Source organism: Felis catus, chromosome C2 (genome assembly GCF_018350175.1).
Source record: "Felis catus isolate Fca126 chromosome C2, F.catus_Fca126_mat1.0, whole genome shotgun sequence".
In the NCBI taxonomy this organism is placed as follows: domain Eukaryota; kingdom Metazoa; phylum Chordata; class Mammalia; order Carnivora; family Felidae; genus Felis; species Felis catus.
The window spans coordinates 82,905,559-82,929,304 of NC_058376.1; the positions used below are offsets into that span (position 1 = coordinate 82,905,559).

The window sequence follows — 23,746 nt, forward strand, 5'->3', positions numbered from 1 at the left end:
TCCCTCCTCAGGCCCTACAGCTGAGGAAGAATACTATTTTGCCTAGGAAAACCCAGTGTGTGTTTTTCCACACTGGAACTACAAGCCCAGAGAGATACACTGCATGGAATCAGAGGTGAGGGTGGATGAACAAGAGACCCTAAGTCAGTTCAGGCTAAATTCCCACTGGATTCTCTGACCCACAAACTCTTCACCACCCCACATCTGACCTCATATGCCCATAGAGCTCTGCCCAACTGTGGACGAACCCAAATTTCCTTTCTTTGTCCCCCATGGTACAAGAATGGCATCTTCCAAGAGAAATTCGTCCAAGGATGAAGAGAGAACAAAACCTGACCACAAACCAAAACATACTTACAAAGCAGCGATTCCTGGTCCTGCTGCCTCAGTGATTGGAGGCTAGCAACTAAGAGAAGGGTCTTGGGAAGGCCATTGCTTTCCTGGATGAGGCTTTAGGGAAGCAGAGCCCTGGAGAAATGCGCCACATCCAAGAACCCATCACATGGGAGCCCAGAGCTATGCGGATCCTATCCCAGCACCAAGAGACAGATGTATAAGCCAAAATACCAATTCACTAACTTATAATAGGAAAAATAACCATCATAGGGACTGAGAAGGCTGTCAATCCTGGTCAGTCCCTTTTCTCTATACAGAAAATATGAACTGAAGCCGAATTATGATCAAAAGATTCCTATAAGCACAGAGTCAAGCAAGGAGAATCAGAGTTGTGTGACACTGGCAAAGCTGGGAAAGCCATATGCCTGCATCCACCACGAAGATATTCTAGCCATGGGTAGAAGACACACAATTTTCACAATTTCTGACTCCCATTTTCAATAATAATTATAATTATAACTAACAGTCATTAAACATAGGGTTCTATGCTAAGCACTTTGTAAGAATTATCTCAGGTCATCTTCAAGGTAGCTCCAGATAGAAGATAACCATAATCACCATTACATGTTCTCAATGGGGAAAATGAGCCTGCCCAAAGCGGATAACGAACTTGATCCTAAGGTCACACAATCAGTGGTTGAGCCAGAATCCGGATACAGGACTGTCTCACACCAGAACCAGAGCTATTAAACCACTATGCTAAACTGTCTCAAGAGGTCTACTCACCTTCAGTAATGACATCCCAACTTTGCCTGTATCAGTAGGACCTTTAGGTTGTAATTCACAATGTTTTTATCAGTTTGAACAGAGTTCTAGATGCCTCTCTATGCCCATCTGTGTTGTGCAGCAAGAGAAATAGAAGCTCTGGAGTCCAATGGCTGTCTTACTTCACCACTTACTTGCTGCATGACAGTAGTAGGCACTGTCAGTGCTCTGACTGGATCCCTTTGGAGTGTTTCTAGGTCTTGGCCTGTGTTCTGACAGTTTTGGTTTCTGACACTTTAGGCTGAAACTACTCTCAGGGAAACTTTGCCTATGATCCCAATCCTCCTTGGCCTTTCCCCCTTCCCTCTTCCCTCACTCTCTTATCAATTTCTCCTTCAAGCACATGCCTAATAAATGACTAGGACATGAATCCTAAGATGAGTCTTAGATTTGCTTCTAGAGAACCCAACTTGAGACAATGACCTAGAGCAAAGGTCACTAAATCTAGCTTGCCACCTGTTTTTATAAAGTTTTACTGCTATACAGCTATTATGTATCATTTACTTATGTATTGTCTGTGGCAGTACTGAGTAGCTATGACAGAAACTAAATAGCCCACAAAGCCTATGGTATTTACTACTTGGCCATTTTCAGAAAAAGTTTATCAACCCCTAACCTAGAGTAAGTCTTCTACTAATTATCACTAACTTCTATGGGTCGTCATGAGGACTAAATAAGTGAAAAAGGGCCCAGCACATTCCCTAACACCTACCAGGTGCTCAACTTATGTTAGCCAAGGTGGAATGTTCCATAGGGTACTCTCAGGTTGTGGGTCCTGTTCTTAGATTTTGAGAATCTTGCCTAGAAAGTTTTCCTCTATGATTTTGAGACTCTTCTCCCCTCTACCAAGAAAAGGCAACCTCCCAGTCAAGCAGATATTAAGGCAGTGTTATTCTGCGAATCACCAGCATGAGAATCAGCTGTGGGTCTGCTGAAACTACAGAATCCCAAGACCCACCTTAGACCATCCCCGGAATTAGAATCTCAGGGGGGCGGGGGGGGGGGTTCAGCTTTCCAGGTGATTTTGATGGACACTAAAGCTTGAAAAACATAGATCTACAGTAAATTTATAAACAAATACAATGGTTTAAAAGCACACAACTCAAGAGAATTTTTACCTCTGGGGAAAAGGGGTTTGGGGGACCACACAGAAAACCTTAAATATACATGGGGCCTTTTATTTTGCCTGGTATTGTTCTAGATAGCTTTCATACTCAATTATCTTAAAAACCCAATAAGTACTCATTTTTTTAAGGCTGAGAAAATGAAGGTGCAGAAATTTAGGTGTTTTTTGTCCATGATTCCACAGCTTAAGATTCTATGCTTCTGTCCACGATTTCCACGGTTAAGACTACATAAGCGAAGAGTTAACTACCTCCAGGGTCCAAGTTCGTAAGGACTAAGTTATACTTCCTTTCTAGTCCTAGGAATGTTCTATTTCTCAAATTGAGTAGGGTATACAAACACAGATTATTTATATCTTACACATATACTGTATTATAAATGTCTCATATATAAGAAATATTTCACATAAATATACTTTTACAAATACCAAAATCAAAACTATAACTGGAAGGAAACCCGTTGCTCAAACTTCACTGGAACCCCCAAGGCTGGCAGTGGGAGAGAACCCTGAGGGTGCAGCTGGACCTCTCAGAGCCCGACCTTGAATCCCTGCATTTGAACGTTCGTGGTTGGAGAATCACACCAATCTTGGCTGCAATCTCCCCTCCGACCTCAGAAGGCGCTGTCCTCGTCCTCACTGCACTTGGGGGTTAGGACCAACTTTCAGTTAGGGCTCGAGAATGAAGAAAAGTCTCTAGATGACAGTGGCTTCCGGTGCCCATTGGCCCTAACAGATAAACGCTAGGCATTGTGCTCGAGGTGCCTGAACGTGCCTTATCCGACTTGAGCTCGCAGTTCCATTTCTAGAAGTGATTTTGAAGCTCAGAACGAGTTCACAACTTATCCTAAATCATACAGCCAACTAGCGTTGGGACTTGAACTAGGTCCTCTGAGCTCTCGAGTGTTCGAGGCTGCCTCTCGAGAGACCGGGACAGGGTCCTAGGACACCTACCAAACTCAGAGAGAGACTATCTTCCTCCACGGGGCCCTTGAACGAGGAATCTCTCGACTCCCGTCGCCCTGGCTAAAGACTACCGAGATTCTGAAGGTACTGGATCTTGGCTCCCACTTGGGTGTCCTCCGAGAGGGACAAACAGACTCGAGAAAAGCGGACAGGGCCAGGCCGGGACAGGACGGGTTCAGCCAGTTCCACCTCGGCTGCGCAGCACCAGGACTACCCACCTAGCACGAGGATACGGTCTTCGGGCCGCAGCTCCGGCTCTAGGAGTGCACGGAAGGAGGAGAAGTCCCCGAACCACTCGTAAGGGGCAGAGTCAGCCGCATTCCGGTAGCGCTGGTCCCAGTACTGGACCTCACGGTACCAGCAGTTCTGCTCTGGTATCTCGGGCGGGGGTGCTGGGGCCCCTGGAGAGGCCATGCCTGCAGCTGCAGAACCACCGGGACACACAGCCCGCACCTCTAGACTGGGCTTGGCGCCCCTATGTAGCCAATCAGGATGGTAGCATTCAGGGGGCGTGGCCCTTGTGTCTCCGCCCACCACCTGCAGTTGCTCAACATAAACACGTGGAACTTCCGTTCTCTAGTAAGCGCTCTTTGAAGAATACTCCGGGTAGGAAAAATTACAAGGTTCAGAACTTGAATGCTCCAACTGCACTGCGCCCTCACTTCTGAGAGCCAAACTCATACTACTATCAGACTCACTCGGCTCATCACGGCTTCTTTCATTTCAGTTTGTCCGGCTCCTTCAATTAAGAAGTCTGAAAGTGAATGAAAGATTCATTTCTATCCAGTTTTGAGCACCCTAAAGGCTCACAGAGGAGGCGGGAGGGGCGCGGACACAGGTCTTGTTCTCCAGGAGAGACTGGCATGAAACACAGACGAAGTGTGATGCCAAGTGGGGGAGGACACGAACAGGAATGTTGCTTTTCTGTTGCATCTATTTTAGCACCTGTGTGCCCAGAATCAAGTATGTACGGAGGAGTGAGATTGTTCCTGCACAAATGGAATGTGAAGTCCATCAGGAAAGAGGTGGAAGAAGTAAATATTAGTGGAGTAAATAGGACACTGGAAACTGGTTAGCTATCAGTCGGTTGGGATGGCTGGCGTGGGGAGCGGAACCTAAGTGCAGAAGGGTTGGGCTTCCGGGGTGGCGGGCCAATACGAGCGACGCACCGTCAAGATGGCGGCAGGCCTACGGAAACGCGGCCGGGGAGGTCCCTTAGCTCGAACGGCTGGATCCTGCGGACAATGGCTGCGGCGCGCCTGGCAAGAGCGGCGCCTGCTGCTGCTGGAGCCGCGCTACACGCTGCTGGTGGCCGCCTGCCTCTGCCTGGCGGAGGTGGGCATCACCTTCTGGGTCATTCACAGGGTGGCATGTGAGTGCGCCGAGGAGGAGGGGAGGGTAGGGAGAGGGACCCGAACCCCCTACTTAAACTGGGACCCAGATTCGGAGCTGAAATCTAGCCCTCAAATCCAAGCAGTCTTCAATTGCAGACCGTAATTTTTACCCAGGTGCCAAGCCTGCTCCACAGAAAACCAAACCCTATCTTAATCCCTCCCCCATGATGGAAGGGGCGACCCTAGAGATTGGCCCTCTGCCCTGAACATACAGCCTGCCAGGTTAAGAAAATAAACCAGCCTAGAAATCAATCAAAGATTTGGGTCCGAGTTAATGTACTGCTGCTTCTTCATGCCTCTGTGGTTTTGGACATGTCCCTTGCCCTGTGGGGTCTCAATTTTCTCATCTGTTCACTTCTGAAGTCTCAAAAGTCGTTTGTCAATAATGGCAATCTGTGACCACTTGAGTCCTTTTGGTCTTATTGGGGGCTCCTTTCCAGGCTGAATCTAGATACTGGGCTGAATGAAAGCTTTCTTGCTAAAGATGATTAATTCAGCACATATTTATTGAATGTTTATTACCTGCTTAACGCTACTAGGTGCCAAGGGTACAGTGGTGGAAAACGTAGACACATTCCCTATTTGGATGTGTGAGCTTGGACAAAAGTGAGTTAGCAGAAAATTACAGTGCATCATACTCCTTATAGTAGTAAGGGTACCATAAAGGACACAAAAGGGCACTTACATCAGACTTGAGTTAAGGAAGGCTTTCTAGAGTCCCCCTTGAAAGGTTAAGAGCTAGCCAGTTGAGGAAATAGAGAAAAGGGGAGGAGAAAGAGCACTCTAGGCAGGCAGAGCCCTGTAACTAAAACGTTCAGTCAAAAGAGAGTCGGCTTCCTTTGAGAAACTGAATGTTTTTAGAGCTGGAATAGATAGAAATCAAGTTCAGGTGGTAGTGAGAGAGGAGATTGCAGAAGTTGAGACCAGATCCTGAAGCAGTCTGTAAGTTGTGTTAAGGAGATAATTAGCATGGTGGTTAAGAATTTAGGACCTCATGGAATTCTAATCTCATTTCTACCCTTCCTAGCTCACTGATCTTGAACGAGTCACTTAGCCTCATTAATTCATAGGTTCCTCTTCTAAAAATGGGAATAATAGAGTTTGGTCTTTATTTTAAGAGCCTTGAGGAATCATCGAAGGGTTTTAAGCAGAGAGATCTAACATGATTTCTATTATAGGAAGCACTTTCTGGTTGCAGGGTGGGAAATATGTTGTGGGGTGAAAGTGGAAGCTGGGAAACGAATTACGAAGTTGTTGCATCATTGAGGCTAGAAATTGTGTTCGGTCCAAATTTGAATATGTAATAGCAGAAGAGGATGAGATAGTAGAGTCATGTAGGATGAAGAATAGGCAGGATTTGGTGATTGGGTGTTGGAAATAAGAAAGAAGGAAGTGTCAAGTGTCAGAGATGTTACCCAGGTTTGTGACCTAGGAGCTGGGAGGTTGATGGTGCCATTCATGGAACCTAGGAAGGGGAGCAGATTTGGAGTGGATGGTTGTGTTCAATTACAGACAAGTTGCAGATGCTTGGGTTCACCCAGAGAATGTCAGATAGGTGGTTAGATAAGAGTTGTGATAGAAGTCCTGGGAAAGAGCTGGAACTCTGTGTTTTGTTTTGTTTTTTACATTTTTTAATTGTTTATTTATTTTTTGAGAAAGACAGAGTGCAAGCTGGGGAGGGGTAGAGAGCAGGAGACACAGAACCCGAAGCAGGCTCCAGGCTCTGAGCTGTCAGCACAGAGCCCGACACGGGGCTCGAACTCACGAACCGCGAGATCATGACCTGAGCTGAAGTTGGATGCTCAACCGACTGAGCCACCCAGGCGCCCCTGGGACTCTGTTTTGATGGGTGGATGTGTGGGGGGGCAGACAAGTTCTGAACTTAGAAGTAACCACACCATTTCTGTCCTTTTCCAGATACAGAGATTGACTGGAAGGCCTACATGGCCCAGGTGGAAGGCGTCATCAATGGCACCTATGACTATACCCAACTGCAGGGTGACACTGGACCTCTTGTGTGAGTGGGGATAGCCGGTTCAGTGAGGACATGAGGGGCCGACTGGATACCAGGCTGAATAGCCTGAACCAGACTCCTCTTTCAGGTACCCAGCTGGCTTTGTGTACATCTTTATGGGGCTGTATTACGCCACTGGCAGGGGCACTGACATCCGCATGGCCCAGCACATCTTTGCTGTGCTCTACCTGGCCACCTTGCTGCTTGTCTTCTTGATCTACCACCAGACCTGCAAGGTGAGTCCATGCTACCAGGAACAGGCGGCCCCAGCTGGCTGTGCTGGGGAGTCGGGATGGCTCAGGGTTGGTGAGCTGACCTTGTTCTCCATTGTCTCACTTCTCAGGTACCTCCCTTCGTCTTTTTCTTCATGTGCTGTGCCTCTTACCGTGTCCACTCCATCTTTGTGCTGCGGCTCTTCAATGACCCAGTGGCCATGGCGCTGCTCTTCCTCAGTATCAACCTCTTGCTGGCCCAGCGCTGGGGCTGGGGCTGCTGCTGTTTCAGGTCACCACCCCTTCCTTCTCCCCCCTCTCTTACTCTGTATTTCCATCATTTCCTCCCCCAGTTTTCTGCAGCGGAGGGAGTAAGGGAGTAACCAGACAATATATGGGTCAGTCAGGGTCCCACTAGACAAGTCTAGGATCTGTAGAAAGTCTCCGCCCCACCCCTCAAGAGCATATACCCTGTTCCTAGCCTCTGTTCCCTCTAGACAGCATCTGTTGTTGGAGTTGGCCCTTGCACATTCCGAATACTGTAAATATGTATTTGCTGGCTCAGTCTGGTTATAGAGGCTTGATATCTGCTCCTTACCCTCAGTCTTCTCCCAGGCTGGTTTATCCTTTTTCCAGCAGTTTTAAGGGTGGACCCCTTCCCAGAGCTTAGTGGCAGGGGAGGGGAGGAGTTGCTATGTGTGTGTGGGTGGGATACATGGCCTTGGAGCTGATCTCCACCCTTTCTCTCCCTTCCCTACCCTAGCCTGGCAGTCTCTGTGAAGATGAACGTGCTACTCTTCGCCCCTGGGTTACTATTTCTTCTCCTCATGCAATTTGGCTTCCGTGGAGCCCTCCCCAAGCTGGGCATCTGTGCTGTCCTTCAGGTACCCCTTCCACCCCTCCCCCTTTCTAATGAAGAGGGGGCCATTCTCTGGCCTTCTTCCATCGTTGAGACTTCCTCAGAGCTAACAGACAGGGTTTTGGAGTTGATTTTGGACTAGGCAACCGTTACTTCTGGGCTTTACTTTTATTAGCTATAAAATAAGGGTGTTGAACTATATGGTTTCTGAGGGTCTCTCTCATTCTGCCCATTTATGACTTGGTGAATCTAAACTTAAAGCACTGTTATTACCTGCCTTCTCAGCTTCTTTGGCCCAGACTCTGGTCTCGATGAGGAGGCTGGCTTTCCTGCTATTCCTGGTGGGAATTTGAGAACCTCTGAGACCTACACCCTCTGTCCACTCCCCTTGGTGATTAGCATGAAGGCTGGACTTGAGCCTGGGCAGCTCTGCTGACATCACACATATCCTCAGGTTGTGCTGGGCCTGCCCTTCCTTCTGGAGAACCCCATTGGCTACGTGTCCCGTTCCTTTGACCTTGGCCGCCAGTTTCTCTTCCGCTGGACAGTAAACTGGCGCTTCCTGCCTGAGGCCCTCTTCTTGCATCGTGCCTTCCACCTGGCATTGTTGGCCGCCCACCTCACCCTGCTCTTGCTCTTTGCCCTTTGCAAGTGGCACAGGTGAGAAAGGGGAGCAGTGTCACGGGTCAAGTTGGGGCAAGGAGTATAGGGCCTGCTTGGGGGAGACGTGAAGTTCATGGGGGGTGAATCTAGAGTTTGGCCTAGGATGGAGGCTTGATAAATGTTTGAATGGCTTCTCCCCAGGACGGGGGAAAGTATCCTGTCGCTGTTGAAGGATCCCTCCAAAAGGAAGGTTCCACCACAGCCCCTCACACCCAATCATATCCTTTAAATCATGGGAAGGTAAGTCTTGCCCTCTCCAGGTACAGTTGGGGTCCTGGTCTGTTAGCCTGGTGCCTGGTGACCTGGGGGGGGGGGGGGGGGGAGATGCCAGTAATAGCTGCAGGCCCTGTTCATGGAGGAGAGCACTTTACGTATTTAAGTGTATTTTATTCTTAATCTTAAATATTATTTGATTTACCATTATGAGTACTCACTCTGCCTGGTGTGCTAAGAGATTTACATACATTCTAACATGTAAAGCTCACAAGAGACTCTGAAATAGGGAGGGTTTTGTTTGTTTATTTGTTTTATTCTCATTTTAGAGATGACAAAATCAGGGCATTGAGGAGTTTAGGTAATTTACCTAGGTCACACAGCTTGTAAGTGATGGATTTAAACTCCCTGGGCCTTATGGCCCCAGTATTACTGTCTCCACATTAGATTGAGGAACAGGTCTGGAGAAGGTAAAAAATTCGTCCAGAAGTATGCATCTCGGAATGGCAGAGCCAGGGGGCTATCTGACCCCAAAACCTTTGCCCCTTTGCTTTGGAACCTCCCTCTCCCCTCCTCCCCTTCCCCCCCCATCCCAATTCCTGCCCCTTCTGCTCCTGCCCTTGGCCTTGACCACTGCATACAGATCATCTCTACCCTCTTCACCTCCAACTTCATTGGCATCTGCTTCAGCCGCTCCCTCCACTACCAGTTCTACGTCTGGTATTTCCACACACTGCCCTACCTCCTGTGGGCCACGCCTGCACGCTGGCTTACACATCTGCTCAGGTACTGGCTGGGACACCCTGGGCGAGTGGGAAGGGCTAGGGAGCTCCTCGTCGCAAGGCTGACTGTGGAGGGTTGGGAGCGAGCTACGGGGCTGCAGGTCTAGAAACTGGGCAAAACCTGAGCTTTTTTCTCCTCTCCAGGTTGCTGGTGCTGGGCCTCATTGAGCTCTCCTGGAACACATACCCCTCTACATCCTGCAGCTCTGCCGCCCTGCATATATGCCATGCTGTCATCCTGCTGCAGCTCTGGCTGGGCCCCCAGCCGTTCCCCAGGAGCATCCAGCACAGCAAGAAAGCCCACTGAGATCCACTTCCCTTCCCCTCCAGTCCACTCTTAGGACCCTGGATGGGGATAGACTCTGCCTTTCCCAATAAACCTTACCAAGCCCACTGCTGTGCAGTCTACATGGAGGTGCCTACACCAAGCTGTGAGGGGCATGCCCACTGCAGATGAAGAACTCACTTGGGCAGTCTTAAGAGGCACTTTATTGCATAGGATTTGGGGACTGTGGCTCTCTACCCTTCCACCACACTGCACATAGCTCAGAGGGGAAGAGGCATGGGATGGGAGGAGTGGGAGAGAGCACAGGCAGGCACTTTCTGTGAGGGCAGGGGGGTTCTGGGAAGGGGATGAGAAGCAGTAGGGGTCAGGTGGATACCGGCCTGCCCCTCCCAGTACCGAGAAGCCGGCCCCGGTGGCAGTGACTTGAGTGTGTTGGGCAGCGCCAGCCAGAGCAGTGGGCAGCCCTCACATGTTTGCGGGGCTGTAGCACAGCAGGTGTAGCTGCAGGTTCTGGTCCCAGTGGCGCAGCAGCAGGAAGAGACCCCGGGCTGCAGCTTTGAGGGCAGCTAGGTCAAGACCATCAGGTAGGTGCTGGGCCCGTAGCCAACAGTCAGCTTTAGCTGCTGCCAGTTCCCACTCGCCGAAGGCAGCAGCACAGCGGTGCTCCAGCCAGGCGAGCGCCACGGCGGTGGCCCAGGTCCGGCCCCGCAGGTCCGCACCTCTGGGCCCTTCTGCGCCCTCTGAGGCCTCAGTGTCTGAACCCCGTCCGCTGTCCACCTGGCCTGGACCCTCAGAGCCTGAGCTGGGGGACGGGCTGCAGGAGGCCGTGGCACTGTCACCCTGGCCAACACCAGGCCCCAGAAGTGCCCAGGGAGAGGAGGCCGAGGTGGGGCTGAGGCTGGCGCGGTGCGCAGCAAAGGGCGAAGCGCGGCACAGGCGCTCCCGAGGGATGTGTACTGCTGCACAGAAGGGTGCGTCTAGGCGGAAGGAGCCAGGTGCCTCCTGCAGCCGCACCTGAGGAGAGAGGAGGTGGGGGGAGAAGTGAGCTGAGACAGTGCCCTGGCCCTGGCAGCACCACCCTCCACCTCCCGAGTCCTCACCAAGGGCAAGTAGTCGTGGTCGCTGCCTTTACTGTTGCTGTCGCCAGCCTGGCCCCGGTTGGTGCTGCAGGGTCTGTGGCTGTCAGAGCCTTTGGCCCTCCCACCGCCCAGGCTGAGCCTAGAGGGAGGCTGGGGGGGCAGGCGATGAGGACTTCTGGTGACTGACTTGGAGTTGCCATTTTGGTCTGGGTTCCAGCCACCTACCACAGAGCCTCCCTGAAGTCCTGCAATGGAGCCAGTCAGTGCCATTGGTAGTCCCTAAGCCTCGTAGCTCCCTGCCCTTGCCCCAGCTTTGAGTGTTACCTTTAGCGTGGACAGCTGTAGGCAGAGGAGTTGCATCTAGTTGGCCTTGAGAGGCAGAAGTGCTTGGGGGCTCAGCTAGCTCTGTAAGGGCACAGGAGATGGGGGTAAACCAGGAGAGGGGCCAGCGAAGTGAGGGCCAGCACCTGAGAGGTCACCCAGGAGGGACTCTACCTGAGCTCCGCACCTGCAGGGCTGAGGGTAGGACCTCCCTGGTGGTAGCATCCACAGCTACGGGGCAGGTGAAGCAGGAAGGGGCAGAGCTGACCTTGCTCGTCTGAAGGGCTCGGAGCCAGGACCTCCGGGCATGGCCTGTGAAAGCAAGGAGCTGGATGCTGAATGGGAGAAGCTGCACTTCCCCCAGCCCCCTCCTACAGGGGGCTTTAGAGAAAAATCTCAGTGTTCCCCATTGCTTCTCCCTCTGTCCACTTTTGAACAGAGTTCCTTCTTGGGGATAGGTCAGACTGCCCAACTTTGGCAAGTGGTTAGGCTGAACCCTCAGCTCCTAGCAAGACTGGACCCTCCGGCCACCCAGAAATTGAACATTCTGTACAGCACCCAAAGGAAGCACTGACTGTGGTGCCTTTCCTGTCCACTCATTCAGCACTGTCCAATAGAACTTCTTGCAGTGAAGGTAGTGTTCTAGATCTGCGTGATCCAGTATGGCAGCCACTAGTCACATGTGAGTGTTAAGCACTTGAAGTGTGGCTAGAGCAACTGAAAAACTGAAATTTTAACTATTTGATGTTAATATTCTTCCTGAATGGCAGATTTGTTTTTATGTTATGGGCACTGTGAGTCATTAACAAGATCACGTTTCGCTCTGTGCTGGCTGCTAGGAAGCTTGCCAATTTGGGGACCCATGCTCACAAGGGCACAGAATATCATCGAGTGCATCTTTAATATAACCTGATTCTCCACTTTCTTTTATTATTCCATTACCCTGTTTATTATTTTTGAGGTGAGTGAGCCACCTCAAATTGTGAACAAGATGAGGTATATAGTGACCAGACACATAGACCTATACCTCTGTCATTCGCTGCCCCATACAGGCTCCTTGGGTCCTGCCCAGGCCCACCAGCAACTCACCTTGGTCAGCCATGGCCTCAGCCCCTCCACGGAGAGCCAGCTGCTCATTGTCCCGGACCACGGAGGCTGCTGTCAGCCGATGGAGTGCTTGGTCCCAAGCACTTTCTCTTTGAGGGGGTGACGGAGGCAGTGAGCCATCACTAGGTCCCCATAGTGTCTCTAGCCCAACACCCACCTCCCAGCACATAGGCTGCTCCCCACACAGGGCTCGGATCACCACGTGGCAGCGTGGAGCCTGAGGAGGCAGTTCCACTGCTGGAGAGGCTGATTCCCCGTTGTGGGGCATAGCTGTGAATAAGAAGGGGGGTTCCATCAGCATGTCCCAGTCCATGGGGGCCGGGGAGAGCAGATTTCCTGGAGAGAGACAGCAATGAAGGCAGGGGCGGGGTGGTACCCTCTGCCCTACTTCTCAGGACCTCCTTGGTGTCAGAACCCAGCTCCCCATCCAACCCTTACCTGAGTCATCCAGGCCCTGTCCCAGCTGCTGCCCTGACTCAGGGCCTGGCCCATCTGGTGCTATGCCCAGAGAGGGGTGCCAGAGACGGCCAGGGACTGGGTTCACCTGGCCTGGGGGAGATGAGAGGCTCCGGCCAGCCAGAGCTGCTCTGCGTCGACGACCCAGCACCTCAGCACTCAAGGCCCCAGGCTGCACATAAGAAGTGTGGTCCACTGGTCAAGGAATGCAGAGCTCCTGGCCATCACACATGCATGGCCACGTACCCCTTTGTCTGAAACTGTGGATGGCTGCTCACCACCCTTAGGAGCAAGGCCAAACTCAAGGCCTCCGGCCCCCTTCCCAGTGCCATCTCACTCCATGCCTGATTTCTCACTTGAGGTTGTTGTTTGTCTCTGTTTTTGTTCATGTCTTCTTCCTCTTTGCCTGGCCAACTTCTACTTATTCTTCCAGACGTGACCCTTGCTTTCCTGACTCCCTCAAACAGTGTTAGCCATCTTGATTCTGACTCTCCCCATAATACTATGTCCCTCTGTTCACCACTGTATGTCACATGGTATCATTGTAGATTTACCCATGTATCTCTTCAGCTGGACTTAATAGTAACCACGGCACAATTTATGGCATATAGCAGATGGTCAATGAACGTTTGCTGGGTACATAGAATGGAGGTGGACTGACTCTCACCTTGACTGGAGCCATTGGGGGTAGAGGCAGGGGGCAGGAGTGGGAGCCTGCAGGTTCTCCCCAGGCCAGGCTGCGGCAGCCCTGCTGAGAAGGGGGATGCAGGGGAGCAGTGCCCTCAGGGGAGCCAGGGCCCTGGGAGCCAGGGGACTCGCTGCTGCCTGTGGAGCCTGGACCTGGCTCTGGGCTGGCAGAGCAGTGAGTGAGCACATACTGCTCCCGGATGTACGATGACTGGAAGATGCGGCGCCATATGGCTGTGTCAGAGGAGGGATTGGGTCCAGGGTCTGTGACTGGGTCTGTCAAAGCCTCAGTACCTGCTGGGAGGCAAGAGAATGGATCCCAGCCGTGGCCCCTCCCATGGCCCACTCCTCCTCCAACACAGCCACACACTGCACCCAGGTACTCACTCTGCTCTGAGTCCCCAGCAGCCCACAGGCTGGACAGCTCTGCTGACACAGTGCCCGTTCCTAACGGCTCCGAGGTGCCAGTGGGCTCAGTGCCAGGACTGGTGGCAGATGGTGCCTCCTCTGGGGATGGGAACACGGAGCCTCCCAAGCTCTGCCAGCCGGGTTCTTGGCCCTAGAGAGGGATAATCATTAGAGAAAAAACCGACTGTAGTTATATGCTACCTCTTTCCAAACAGGATTTAAGATGTCTCACCACAAAAGGCAATAAAGTTAATAAACCAGAAATGAAAGCCTAGTACTAAGGAAGGAAAAGCATACATGCTAACCATAAGGTTAATAGAGCTGCTGTGGCTGAGCTTCAGGCTTGGCCCTGAGCTTCCTGGCAGGCAGGCAAAAGGGCAAACACTCCATTATATCGCATCTTTAGTTCTTTTAGAGAAAGAAAGCTTTTCATAATAAAAATAACTATCATTTCAGGGTGCCTGGCTGGCTCAGTCAGTAGAGCATGTGACTCTTGATCTCAGGGCTGTGAGTTCAAGCCCCACGTTGGGCGTGGAGCCTACTTTAGAGAACCAGCAACAACAATCATTTCTTGAACTCCTGCTATGTGTCAAGTATCCTACCAAGAGTGTGCACGTTGTGACCTCTAATTACAACAACCCTGTGACAAAAGTCAGTATGACGAAATGGGCTCAGAGAGGTTAAGTGACTTGCCCAAAATCAAATGGTTAGAACACACTAGAGGTGGGATCTGAGATTTCATCTAGACTATGCTCTGTTTCTGAATGTTACAGGAAATAATCCAGGTGGTTCTTTCCTTAGGGCACTGTGTGAAGAACCTAGAAAGTTTCAGCAAAACCTTCACGGCAAATTCTAGAGCTGCTTTCCGTGGCTGTGTGCTTTAGTGACCTTTGGTAAAAGCCAAGGGCAACACTTTATGGGACAATTCAGCGGAAGACCTCATGAAGGGGGCAGACTACAGCCGCTTTGGGGTGCCCGGTGTGATCTCTGGGGAAGCCGAGAGTGCAGTGGAAGAGCTTGGCAGGGAGAGGCACCGGGAGTGGAAGAAGAGTTTTGAAGAGATGCAGGGACTTTAGACATCCCAGGCCTACCACCCACACCCCAGCCCAGGCCTACCCCTGGGGCACGGGACCGGAAGCCATCCACCCTGAAGAGTGAGCAGTAACCGAGCAGCTGGTCCCCAGGGTAGAGTGCTGGGATCTCCCGGGGGGTCAGCAGTGCCTCCACCGCATCAGGCACAAACCAGTCCACAGAGATGTCACTCAAAGCAGGCTCCAGTGCCTTCCGGAGAGCCTGCACCAGCTGTAAGGAGTGGCCAGAAGGAAGACATGGGAGAGAGAGCTCACAGAGCAGGAGGCCCACAGAGCAGGAAGGCTACCCTTCCACTGATGCCATCTGCCCAGCCCTTAGGCTGAGGGGAGCAGGGTCAGGCTGGGGTCAAGGGAAGGATTGGGGGTAGGAACAAGCAAGGGTTTGGTCTGTCTCCTGGCCTGAGCCATGCCCTGTGGATGAGGCAAGATTCATTGAGGATATGGCTCAGTACCAGGACAAAACAGAATGAGATTTGGGGGGTGGTCAGAGGTCATGTCCCCCACACCTTTGGCCTCCTGCAGCATGCTATAGCGTCACCAGCAGCTCCTCCCCTGACTGGCGTCTCAAAGGAGGGGAGGAACTGGAATGGGGGAGGAGAAGTCCTGATCGAGGGTGCCAGGAGACCCCATGACTTGACTGGGTTCTGTTTCAGGCTCAGTGTAACTCGGGAGAAGGACTTCTAGGAGTAGGGAACAGGGCTCAGGCTCAAGCTCACCATGGGCTGCAGCCTCTCCCCAGGCCTTGGGAAGTAGGCCTGGCCCCTGCTGAGGGCAGACAGCCCCTGGAGCAGCTGGTGGCAGGCAGGCCCCAGCCCAAAGGAGAAGCACCTGATGAGGGAAGGGAAGCAGCTGTGACCTTCAGGAGCCCCTTGGGAGTGGGGGTCAATCTTAGGCATCTAGTTCAGCCCACCCCATACCTGGCTGCCCCCCTGTGCCACCTCATGAGCTCCAGGGTTTGATGGGTAGCAGCGGCCACGGGCGAGGCAGCAGTCAGGAGGAAGAGCTGCCGAGGGCGGGCCTTGTGCTGGGGCTGCCCCATGGCCCAGTTCAGGGCAGCCAGCACATCTGGGGGACCACTCTCAGCCTGCAGGGTCTCAATGTTCTCACAGAGCAGCCGCACAGTGTCCTGGAAAGAAAAGGCGTGCTTTGGGCCGCGCCAGGCTGATATACTCTCACTGGGCCCCAATCCCTGGACCGTACTCACATCACTGCAAGGCCGGCTCTCTGGGAAGAGGGGCCGCACCGACGTGCCAAACATGGCCAGGTTGATGAGCGTTTGTGGTGGCAGTGACTTCACAGCCAAAACAATGGCATCCTGGGGAGGGCCAGGGAGGACAGCATGAAACAGGTCCTGTGGGCAGTGGTAGGGATTCCAGATTGCCCGCCTTTTCCATGCCGTGTGAAAATGAGGAGCTAGAAGTGGTGGTGTGGGAGAGGCCCTGCATGTCTGAGATTGACTATGAGGGAGACCTGGAGTGTGAGGGAGACTGAGTGTGTGAGAGACCCTGGTGGGGTATGGGAACCCTTGGTTTTGGGATTAGATAACTTCATGTGCGAGAGAGGCTTTTGGAATCTGGGAGAGACACATGTACGTACAAGTAAGAGAGGGATGTGTGTGTGTGTGTGTGTGTGTGTGTGTGTGTGCACGCACGCGTGTATCTGTCTGTGAGAGGCTGCCCCCAGCCCACCTCACACCCACTGCCCCACCCAGCCCCCAGGCCCGCCCACACCCTGCCCCACAGGCCTTGTGCGCTATGCTGCTGCCATCCAGCAGGAAGAGAAGCTCCCGTGTGGCTGTGCCCAGGTTTCCAGGCTTAGAGCTCAGGTCCGGGCAGAAGCTCAGCACCAGCACGGGGTTTAACAGGATGTCCTTGTGGAAGCGTCGTTGCAGGAACCACACCTGATCATCGGAGCCCCAAGTCATCCTGTGCCCTAGTGCAAACTCTTGCCTGGGCTTGCAGCAGGACCGAGCCCTCGGGCCTTTTTCTATCTAATACACTCAGAGGGAACACCTTTTTATAGTCATTGGAATAAAGGCGAGGGCAGAGGCAGGTGGCTGTCCTCTGCCTATCAGTCCTAGCTTCCATCCTTTGAGACACACCCCAGGGAGACTTGCGTGGGCCCTCCTAGGACAATACTCATCAGCCCTCTGGGATGCTGCCCTCTTAGCAGCTACTAAGAGGTCCTGCTAAAAGCCCCCCTCCCCCCCCCCCCCCCCACACACACAACTGCCCAACTGTTCCTCCTGCACAAATGCAGCCAGTAGTGAGAGGTCAGTGGCCAGGCCAGGACCCCATGCAGCCATACCTGCCGGTCCCCATCACTGTCCCTTCGCTGTAGCCTCTGGAAGTCCCGGCGGGCCCTCACCTGGGCCTCATATTCTGCTGAGCTCAGGCTGCCGGCCTCTAGCATCAGGTGTGGCTGGTGGGGCTCTAAGGAAAAAGGGATATAGTTGTCAGGAAAGTCCCTGTCTCTGGACCTCAATTGCTCAGTCCCACTGTCCCAGGAGGACCCTGCAAGTCCAGCACGTCCCTCACAGATGGCTCAATCCACCTGGCTTGGGAGCCAGAAATCTATACTTGAAAAATGGTATCCAAGTGGTCCTGAAGTAGGTCAGAGCTGGCCCACTGTGTGTCCCAGTCTCTCACCACTGGGGTGCAGCAGGATCTCCAATGACCGGTCACAGTGGTGGCCCTCTGCTAATGTGACACAGATGGTGGCTGCGGAGCTGGCATGAGGTGGGGCATCTGCCCGCAGAGCATGAGAAGGGCTCTCCAGGCCTGAGGGAGGGAGAGGCAGGGAGAGATGATCACCCCACCCCAAGCCAGTACTAATGCACAAACATCACCTTCCCAGACAACAGTGGTATGGGCAAGGATCATGACTGATTCAGCTCAGCTCTTAGCGCCTAATCTAGAGGGCTGCATGGGCAAGGGGAGGGATTTTGCCTGCTTTCATGAGCTGAGAGGTACGTTCCCAGCTCTGTTTCTGGCTGATCAGTTATACAGCAGCCAGCTGATTTAGCATCCTCCCCCACCTCTTACACAAGAAAACTCCACTTCATCACTTGGACTGGTCTCAATTTAATCCCTTTCTTCCCACTGGTGAGTGGAGTGGGGTATAAATAAATGACACTGACGAACCTGGGGGGGGGGGGAGTGTTGTGTAGAAGTGCCAGGGGATGCTCCTACCAAAACTGGAGGTTCCTAAGACTTAGGTCCTTGTTTTCTTTTTTTCCTGTGTTCCTCCCAGTCCTGAGCCCTGAATTATTATTTCCTAGTCAGCTATGCTAGGAGGGGCACCCACCTGCTAGCAGGCATGGCCCAGTGACCAGCATCTCGAAGGAGAAGGTGTACGGGGCAGGGCAGCGGGCAGGGCCTGAGAACACATCCGGAGGGGCCGCTGGCTCCTCCCAGGCCAGCCCTTCCTCCTGAGGGCTGCCCACCCCGAAGCAGCTGGTAGGGCTGGAAAGGAGCGCGAGGAGGGTCACGGGCCCACCACCAAGGCCCCTAGCCCCTCTGGATGAATGGTCCAGCCCTTCCCCACCCTGTCCATCCCCCAGGGCACCCTACCAAAGCCCCCTCACCCGCACTAGACCCAGAGAAGCCGAGGGAGGGACGAAGAGAATCACCATAGGCCCAACCTGTCGTCACAGAGCCCCGGAGGCCTGGGGGGCCCCGGTGGGCCTGGTGAGGCCAGTGGGGTGAGCACAGAGGGCAGAGCCACGTGCAGCACCCCATCAGGCCTTGAGGGCAACTCCCGGCTGCTGCGCAGGGTCACTGTCATGGTGCCGGCCGCGTTGATGAGGCCTGTGGGCAGCACCAGTGTGGACCGGGCCTGGGCCAGATCCAACACAAGATGACCTATGATGAGTGAGAAAAGGGGTCAGAAGGGGCTGGAAGCGGAAGAGATGGGGGAAAGAGGAAATGGGAGCAGTCACTGAGTCAGGGGAGCCTAGGCAAGGGGGGCTTCACAAAGTTAGAAGGACACGGGGCTAATGTGTTGGTGATGCAGAATGGAGGCATGAGCCGAATGATGGTCAAAGCAGAGGTAGGATGATAGCAGAAGGATCTGGCTGTCATCAGGAAAAGGAGTAGTGACATCACTGCTATTAGAGAGCTGAGGAGAAGGGACATGTCCACACCACCCCCAAGATCCTAGGGGATCCATACCCTCTGCCCTTATTCCCCTGCCTGTCTCTGCCCATTCAACCCTTGGGTATCATCTTCCTCAGGACCCTCCCTGTGGACTGACATGTCCCATAGCCTGGGACCCAGTGTGCTCACACATCCCTTGCTCATGAACAGTCAGGGGCTCCCCACTGCCCACGAGGAGTGGCTTCAGAATTTTCTACCCAAGAGGCGTTCAGTGGCTGTAATCTGCTTGGAAGCTGGCTAGAGGACTTAAAGCTGTACTGGTATGCAAAGCACACCGTTTTACATCGCCCCTAGGTTCATTTGGGGACTGGTGGAATCATGGGGGTCGCTGCTACTAAAGGAAAAATGGCCACGTGTATGCAGTGGCAGTCAAGGCCTCACATGGTCTGGCTCCAGGCTACCTTTATAGCCCTCCTTGGCTTCATCTCCCCACAATAATCATTTACACATTCTTTAGAGAAATGCCTGCAGAATAAATGAAGGGAAGAAAAAGATGGAAGGAAAGAAGACAGGGAGACAAGAAGGAAAAAAGGGGCTTCTATCCCAACTAGCTAAGGCTTGGGGACAGCCTGACACAGTGGAGAGAGCACAGGATCAGGTCTTGAGTGTGACTTCTAATTCTGCCCTTGGGTAACTCTTCTGTTTTAAGGAGCTTCCGTTTTCTCATCCATGAAATGGGGGTCATAATGTGTCTCAGAGACTGTGGTGACAAATAAATGAGATAATGTATGCATAGCATCTGACACATAAGAGGCTGTTATATTATTTTCACACCTATAAAAGGAGGATAGAGAACAATAGTTGCATTACATACCTCTCTGGATTCAAATGAGGTGATACCAGTGACTGGACTTTGTGAACTGTAAATTGCTATAAACACGAGGTGTTTTATTTAATTTACCATCACTGTGTACCGTTTACTTCCAAACCTTTGCTTATACCATCGCCCCTACTGGAGTGCCTTTTCCCTCCTCTCCACTTCACCAGTCATACTCTTCCTTTTGGTCACATGCTGGCTCCATTTCCTTCTGGAACATTCCTGGGGCCTCAGCCCAGAGCTCACTCTGGCCTCTCACTGTCTGCTGGACCTACACCAACTCTCAACACCACTGGATTCTGTCTTTCTTACGGGGATGGCAAATCCCATGTGCGGGAATCAAATGAATGTCCAAATAAATAAATGAAAGGATGAAGTGCAAACCACAAAACCTAGCACAGGGATGGGCTTCCACTCCTTCACCCAGCAATCATTGAGCCTCCTTATGCCACATTCTGTGCGAGATGCTGGGGCTTAGAGATGTCCAAAGAAAGCCCAGTCCCAGGCTCGGGAGCTAATGCTCCAGCTCGGGAGACAGACGTGTGGACCGCCTGCTGCGTCTGTCTCCCAGGCCGCGAACCTCGCGTCAGGCCTGGGTCACATTGCCCCTGCACCTGGTGCAAGTAAGGTGCCTAGTCCACGACTGTTGAATAAAGCCATGAATCAATGAATGAAAAAATCAGCGGCTGGAGGGGGAGCGGGGAGGGACGGGACGCAGAGCGGGTGCAGGAATCAGAGCGGGGCTGACTTTCGGGGCGAGGCGACGGCGCCCTGCACTCACCCTGCGCGCAGCGGCGGGGCGTGGAGGCCCCCAACCCGGGGCCCAGCGCGCGGCAGCAAGCGGCCTGTGAGCGTCGCCTGCTCTGCAGCTGGAACGAGACGCGCCGTCCCGCCGCCTCCGCCTCGAAGCCCGAGACCACTTCGGCCTCCGCCAACGGGTACACAAACACGCCTGCGGCGGGGGCAGGGGGCACAGGTGACGTCGGACCTCGCCCGGCCCCCTGTCCCCGCCACCCCGAGCCCCGCCCAGGCCTCACCGTCCACCGGCTGCGGCTGCGGGTTGTGGTAGGTGAGCCGGGCCCGCAGGCTGAGACAGGGGCCGTTGGCGCAGGCCCGGACCCAGGAGTCAGTCAGGGGCAGCGGCGTCCAGCTGGAGGGGCAGTACAGGCCGGGCATGGCGCCCCTGGGGGAGGGGGCTCGATGAAGGGGTCCGCAGGGTGGGGTCACGGGCGCCAGACCCCGCCCTCCTGAAAGCCGCCGGGAAAATCGAACTCAGGCGCTGGGACGCCGGGCAGCGAGGAGCGCGGCGGGGCTGAGCCGGGGGCTCCCGCCCGGCGGACAGGTGGCGAGGGGAGGGAAGAGGGGGATCGCGTGATGGGCATCCTCGCGGGTTACCTGGGAAGCCGGGGCGGAGCGCGGCTCCGGGCTGCTCCGGGAGCCGGGGAGCGGAGGGTTAATGATTAACTGGCGCTCCAAGCGCCCAGCACTCCCGCCGCCGGCTCCTCCGGGGACGGAGGGTAGGAATGGGGGAGGGGGTCACAGCTGTTCCACCACCCGCTCCCAGGCCTCGCCACCGCCCCCGTACCTGCCGGCCCCCCGGGGCTCCCCGCGGCTGCCAGCTGTCGGAAGTGGCGCGGGTGGCGAGACAGAAGCAGCTCTGGGTGAGGAGCAAGGGTTTAAAGGGCCAGCATCCTCCTGGGTGTCCCCAGCCCAGCGAGGGACAGCAGGGGCGGGGTGGGAGGGGGAGCAGAAGGACCGTAGTCTTTCCCTCTCCAGCGCCTCACCTGACTGGAGCGCTGAGAGGGGCTGCAGGCCGGAGTGGAGGGGGTTGGGTGGGAAGAACGAGACAGGGAAGCGACAGGAGGGGGTCTTTAGGATGCAAGACCGGGAGAGGTGTCCGGGCAGGGGGTTGCTCGGAATCCGTCTAGGGCACCCACCTCTCCCCACCCTGGCAGAACTGATCCTAGAGTGGGCGGCCCCACAGCCGAGCTGTGGGGATGCGGCAGGCAGGGTCTAGGGGTCGTCCCCCTCCCCGCGGGCAGCCCCAGCCTCACGGTCGCGTCCTCTGCGGAGTTCTGGGCGCCACAACTGGACCACGGTGGGTAGGTCCGCCTCCGCGCTTCGGGCCGCACGCAGTCCAGGTACCTTGCTCGGCACCCGCTCCAGACTCCCGCTGCGGCCGATCTGAGTCCGCGCAGGGGCGTCGGCTCTGCGGGTGCTGGTCCCGCCCCCGCTCGGGAAGGCCGCCCCTTCAGCCCGCCCCGGCCCCGCCTGCCGCTGCGGCGGGGCGGCTGCTGGCCCCTCCGCCCCCGCTTCGGGCGCGATGCCGCCTCCGCGCAAACCCCGGCCGCTCCAGCTAGACCGGGCACCGCAGTGCGGGGACCGCGTCCCCGCCGCCGCACAGGCCCCGGTAGATGAGGGACTCAGGCCTACAAGGCCCCACCCTTTCTGTCCTTCAGGAAGTGAAACGTTCTGCAAGTGCAGCAGAGGGCTCAGTCTGCACCCCCCCCCCTCCCCCAGCACTGCGGCGACCCCAGCTATTCCAGTATCACCCCACTTCCCGCCCTGGCTAGGCTTTTCGTCAGTGCAGTGACCGTCTCTCATCACTGCAGCGAACCCAGTGCTTCATCACCGCAGGACCCCTCCCCCCGCCCCCCAAAGCCAGCCCTTTTTCTTTGCAAAGTGCTCTTTCATCGGTGCAGAAATCTGCCCCCATCCCTGCAGCGATCTTCTGCTTGCCTGATCACTTCAGTGACCACTCACTCCAAGTAGGGGGTCCCCCAACACTGCAGCGAGTTCCGCCCACCCCCAAGCAGCCGACATTCCCATCGCTGCAGTACTATCTTTCCCACCTTTCCTGCGGATGCGGAGAGTAGGCAACATCAGCCCCTCAGGCTTATAACTTCCTACTACCTTCAGCTGCCCACAGTCTTGGAAATGAGGCCTTCCAGCCTGTAGCGGCTTCCCTTGGCTTGAGACTGCCCCATCGTAACAGTGACTCCCCTCACCCCACCCCCATCACTGCAGCACCTGCAGGAGAAAATATCCCTGAGTATAAACAGGTCCCTTGTTATTGGCAGAACTTTCACGCGGCTTGACAGTGTTATGGTGCAAAAGATTAGGGAAGTCTGTAAAACCTCCCCCAGGATTCCTGAGGGAGAGTCTGGGAGCTCTGGGGACGTAATCATGTTTGGGAGTCACCCATGCAAGCTTTCTTGCAGAGGTCACACTCAGACTCTGCAAAAAGAGCTTTGAGGAGAACTGGGGGGTGGTGAGGGGGTGGAAGTGGGCTTTCAAGACAGACTTAGGGTTCTTGCCCCTCCCCATTTACTCCATCCTTCTGATTCCTGTCACTATCATCATACTGACCCCACCCAGGAGGATCCCTTGCCTCCTTGAGCACTTGAGCCCTCAACCCCAACCCTTTCTCTTGCTCAAACCACTTAGTGTGGTAGAGATAGCTTGGCCTTTTCCCAGGGAACTTCAAGGGTGAAAATTCACGAGGACAATACAGGAAGCATAGACAAAATTGCAATGAAAGATCCAGCTTACAGGGAGCTCCAGCTGAGTCCCAAACTTGTTCCTTCCACACCATCTGAACTATAGTTCTATTGATTCCTCCCTTCCCTTCCCTGCTGAACCTGCCCCCTGACTCATTCTGAGTTAGGATCCCTCTTACAGGCTTAGGAGAGAAACAGTGGATGGTGAGTGGGCTGATTTGCCCTCCAGGGAACCCAGGTCTCCAGCCAGGACCAGCCTGGCCCTGAGGTCTCCATGGAAATCCAGGCAGTGGCCACCTCCCCATTGGTGTTTTTGTGCAAATGGACCAAGAGCTACATGTGATCTGCAGGCCAAACATGAAGCTGCAGAGAGTAGTCATTAGGGAGACTTAAATATACAAAAAAGGAAAAAGAGGTCCTTGTTTTAGGTTCTGAGGAGGTCTTAGATGT

At 54.1% G+C, this 23,746-nt stretch overlaps 3 protein-coding genes across 16 annotated transcripts in view; 1 reads left to right on the forward strand and 2 right to left on the reverse strand.

Annotated features, from left to right (window-relative positions):
- The window catches only part of LOC101086921 (endothelin-converting enzyme 2), a 31,832-nt gene extending 28,099 nt beyond the window's left edge, over positions 1-3,733 (reverse strand). The window contains exon 1 of one of the 2 annotated variants that reach the window (XM_003991853.5): positions 3,469-3,733. In XM_003991853.5, coding sequence (XP_003991902.1) covers positions 3,469-3,664 — 196 coding nt within the window. In that variant the 5' untranslated portion in view covers positions 3,665-3,733. The remainder of the gene's footprint in view (positions 1-3,468) is intronic. The other variant, XM_003991855.5, reaches the window with a different exon arrangement.
- Positions 3,734-4,394: 661 nt separating this feature from the next.
- On the forward strand, positions 4,395-9,780 carry ALG3 (ALG3 alpha-1,3- mannosyltransferase). Of its 3 annotated transcripts, none has more exons than XM_003991856.4 (9): positions 4,397-4,622; positions 6,562-6,661; positions 6,747-6,894; positions 7,002-7,162; positions 7,634-7,754; positions 8,184-8,389; positions 8,534-8,610; positions 9,247-9,391; positions 9,532-9,780. In XM_003991856.4, the coding sequence occupies exons 1-9, from the start codon at positions 4,427-4,429 to the stop codon at positions 9,692-9,694; spliced, it is 1,317 nt and encodes a 438-aa protein (XP_003991905.1). In that variant the 5' UTR covers positions 4,397-4,426; the 3' UTR covers positions 9,695-9,780. The 3 variants fall into 3 exon arrangements, with proteins under 3 accessions (XP_044893134.1, XP_003991905.1, XP_003991906.1); XM_003991857.4 differs by having other exon boundaries at positions 4,398-4,585; XM_045037199.1 differs by lacking the exon at positions 8,534-8,610 and having other exon boundaries at positions 4,395-4,622; positions 9,249-9,391.
- A 78-nt stretch (positions 9,781-9,858) lies between these two features.
- Positions 9,859-22,030, reverse strand: VWA5B2 (von Willebrand factor A domain containing 5B2). 11 transcript variants are annotated; one of them, XM_045037196.1, is made up of 20 exons: positions 21,851-22,030; positions 20,834-21,043; positions 20,578-20,748; positions 18,454-18,685; positions 18,129-18,286; positions 17,471-17,602; positions 17,130-17,254; positions 16,567-16,722; positions 16,027-16,137; positions 15,761-15,948; positions 15,539-15,650; positions 14,848-15,033; positions 13,711-13,882; positions 13,304-13,620; positions 12,619-12,808; positions 12,163-12,516; positions 11,248-11,385; positions 11,077-11,157; positions 10,774-10,997; positions 9,859-10,687 (listed from the first exon to the last, which is right to left on the reverse strand). In XM_045037196.1, the coding sequence occupies exons 2-20, from the start codon at positions 20,970-20,972 to the stop codon at positions 10,139-10,141; spliced, it is 3,735 nt and encodes a 1,244-aa protein (XP_044893131.1). In that variant the 5' UTR covers positions 20,973-21,043; positions 21,851-22,030; the 3' UTR covers positions 9,859-10,138. The 11 variants fall into 11 exon arrangements, with proteins under 11 accessions (XP_044893131.1, XP_023116114.1, XP_023116113.1 ...); XM_023260346.2 differs by having other exon boundaries at positions 13,304-13,617; positions 15,740-15,948; positions 18,466-18,685; positions 21,851-22,029; XM_023260345.2 differs by having other exon boundaries at positions 15,740-15,948; positions 18,466-18,685; positions 21,851-22,029.
- Between the last annotated feature and the right edge of the window lie 1,716 nt (positions 22,031-23,746).